Raw genomic sequence first — 2883 nt, forward strand, 5'->3', positions numbered from 1 at the left:
CGAGCAGCATGATTAAAGATAAACATCACTGTAAGAATGGGTATATATGACGTATGTAGAGGCCCTTGCCCTGTATGGTTCTGGTCTCCCCCCACCTCCCCTCCCAGTGTGGTGTAAAAGAATTCAAAAGGGCACACGGTGCTCAGGAGGGTATGCTTGGGGTGCCTGCGGGGTCTAGGAGGCCTCTTAGATAGCCCTCAGTTTACAAATTTGTAAATGTAAAAACACAAACCCCTGAACTATATCACCCATGTACAGAGCAGAATGAAAGACACTTTTGCAAAGCTTCAATCACGAAATTCACAACGATTACGCTGATTATTAAAAACCCGGCGGAAAGAAACAGATCTCTGTCGCCAAGAGCAACCAGTCTGATTGGCTGCTCTGGACAGCAGATACCTTTCATTCAGTTATTCTAAAACAACATCATTTTCTTATATCAAATTAAAAAGATCAATGTGGGTTGGCTGCCTAGCAAATAAGAAGCCAGCTGTGTAAACAAATGCATTTAAAAATGATCATTATTAATTCTCCAGTCTACCAATCTCTTTCACGCGGCTCTCTGAAAGGAAGTCCGAGGATTTCGAAGACATGCCTCTCAGTTGGTGTAGGCAAAGGATAGCCGCTGTTGACCTTCACACTGCCATTACGCACCACATCTTTGTTTAGGGAGTGCTCAGACAGGCTCATCCCCTTGGTTTTGGCCAGAGCGCGCATAGAACGGTTAAAATGTGCCGAGCCGGTAAAATACATCAGGGCACATGCAAATTCGGAGTACGGCACAACTATGATATCAAGCCTCCGATGCTTCTGCGCCGGTCCAGGCAGACGGCATACCCCCATGTACTTCTTCTGGTTGCCGCTTTCTTCATGGCTTACCAAATCATCAGTTAGGAATCCTGAGAGGGCCAAACAAAGAGGCCAGGGAAAGAGAAATAAACATAAATATAAAAGTGATTTATAGAAAAGCATTCTAATCAAACCTGAAATATTTTGCTGTCAAAGTGAACCTGTCACGAGTGGGAAACATGCTTCTGCAGAGGTTGTCTTTAGTGAAAACTGTATATGTCAAAATGGTGACTAGATCCAGAGATATACTGAAGGGCAATGGTGGTCAATGTTCTTGATATAGGGGACCTTAAAGTGTATTTCCACTTTTGCAGTAAAATTTCAGAAAACGCCTCATGTTTGTTATCTGTGATATGCATACAGCTGCTTCTCTATAGATACAGTACAGTGAGTGAGCGTTGTCACCCTAACACAGGAAGCATACTAGTGGCAGGATCACCAAGTGGAAATAAAAAAAATAAAAAAAGACTGAAATAAGAAAACGGATGCAGCCACCACATCTAAGGAAAGTAAGCTGTAGTATGTGAAATGTTTGTTCTTGGGTTTAGGTAACAGTTTGACATTATATTTATATCAGCATATGATTAATACTCAGAGAAGGCAATGCAGCAAGCAGTTTAAGGTGAATTGGTTTTTATTTTAACTTTAGCATAGATGCAATGGGGGAATTTCTCAAAACTGCAGCAGACAAAATCTGCAGCAGTTGCCCATGGCAACCAATCAGCTTCACTCTTCAGTTAAGAGATGAAAATGAAAGAGAGAAGCTGATTGGTTGCCATGCACCAGATTTTGTCTGCTCCAGTTTTGATAAATTCCCTTCATTCATTATATGCTATTCACCGACTAATCTGAATTGCTCTTCATTTGTAAAGCAATATGTACAAGGCTCCGTTTCTCTACTTCAGCACCAGTGGTTTGTGTACCCCTTATGGGCCTGACCAATATTTACATGTCTATTGATTTACCAGCAACTCTCAGTATGTAGCATTCCTCAGTGATGCAAATTAATGGAATACTAAAGATGCAAAATACAAGTTTTGTGTGGTGACTTGTTCTGTTTATCAGGAGGCTAAAATCCTGCAGCTGGTACAAACACTTATCTACAAACAAAGGCATTTTTAAATATTTGGTAAATGTATTTTTCAACACAGCTATATAAAACAAATGTAAAGAAATACAAATAACATACAATATAAATAATATCCACAGCAACAAAATAAAAAAGAGATTTAGAGATTTGCTCCATCCATGGCTAAGATCAAATCTACAGTAACAGAGCTTCTGCAATGTACCTTTACTGTGCGTTAACGTTACATTCAAAACTTCATTGAACTTTTAGTTTAAAATCAGCTAAACACATTCTAGGTGCATGAAAACAGAAGAAGTTGTGCACAGTCTTACAGAAAAGCAAGAATGTCGCAGAAAGGAACCTTTGCTCTCAGTGTCAGAACTAAAAATCAGCAAAAAGGCAAAGCTCAGAATTCCTGCTGACTGGAGAGCTCTGGCTAAGTAAAAGGGGTATCAGACCTCTGCACAGAGACCACTGCTTCCACATAAGGGAGTAATGGTCCTTCTCTGCAGTATGCCGCCTGGGGACAGGCTTTTGTACTGTAAAAACTTTGTACACCTTTTGCTTTGATGCATCTGGAATGTAATTAGCTGCTTTAAACCTAAATTTCATGTACTCTTCCCAAAACCTAAAGCTGGTGCAAGGCACTGCAGTTGTCACACGCTGGCTCTATATATATATATATCACATGAATTGCCCCTTCTCCACTCTGTTCCTCCAGAGTTCATTGGAGAAACATAAAGTGGAGGGGGCGGGCACAGCTTGCTGTGGCTCTAGAGAGGCAGAGCCAGCTGTCAATCAGGCAGCAGGGTGTATCTTGACAATATTGTCAGGATCCTTCCTGGCTGCAGTGCAGCTCTGTGCTATCAGCATATAGCGGGCTACTGCTGACTCTGGGTCACAGGAGTACATTAGTAAACTCAAAAAAATAAGTTTGGCTTTATTTCTCTTGTAAAGAAAAAAGT

The 2883-nt window shown here is 41.0% G+C and overlaps 1 protein-coding gene across 1 annotated transcript in view; it reads right to left on the bottom strand.

Annotated features, from left to right (window-relative positions):
- Positions 1-404: 404 nt before the first annotated feature.
- POLL (DNA polymerase lambda) overlaps positions 405-2883 on the bottom strand; it is a 23528-nt gene continuing 21049 nt past the window's right edge. The window contains exon 9 of the mRNA XM_018565031.1: positions 405-899. Coding sequence (XP_018420533.1) covers positions 538-899 — 362 coding nt within the window. The 3' untranslated portion in view covers positions 405-537. The remainder of the gene's footprint in view (positions 900-2883) is intronic.

This window comes from Nanorana parkeri, unplaced genomic scaffold, assembly GCF_000935625.1.
Source record: "Nanorana parkeri isolate BGI_ZX_2015 unplaced genomic scaffold, ASM93562v1 scaffold807, whole genome shotgun sequence".
In the NCBI taxonomy this organism is placed as follows: domain Eukaryota; kingdom Metazoa; phylum Chordata; class Amphibia; order Anura; family Dicroglossidae; genus Nanorana; species Nanorana parkeri.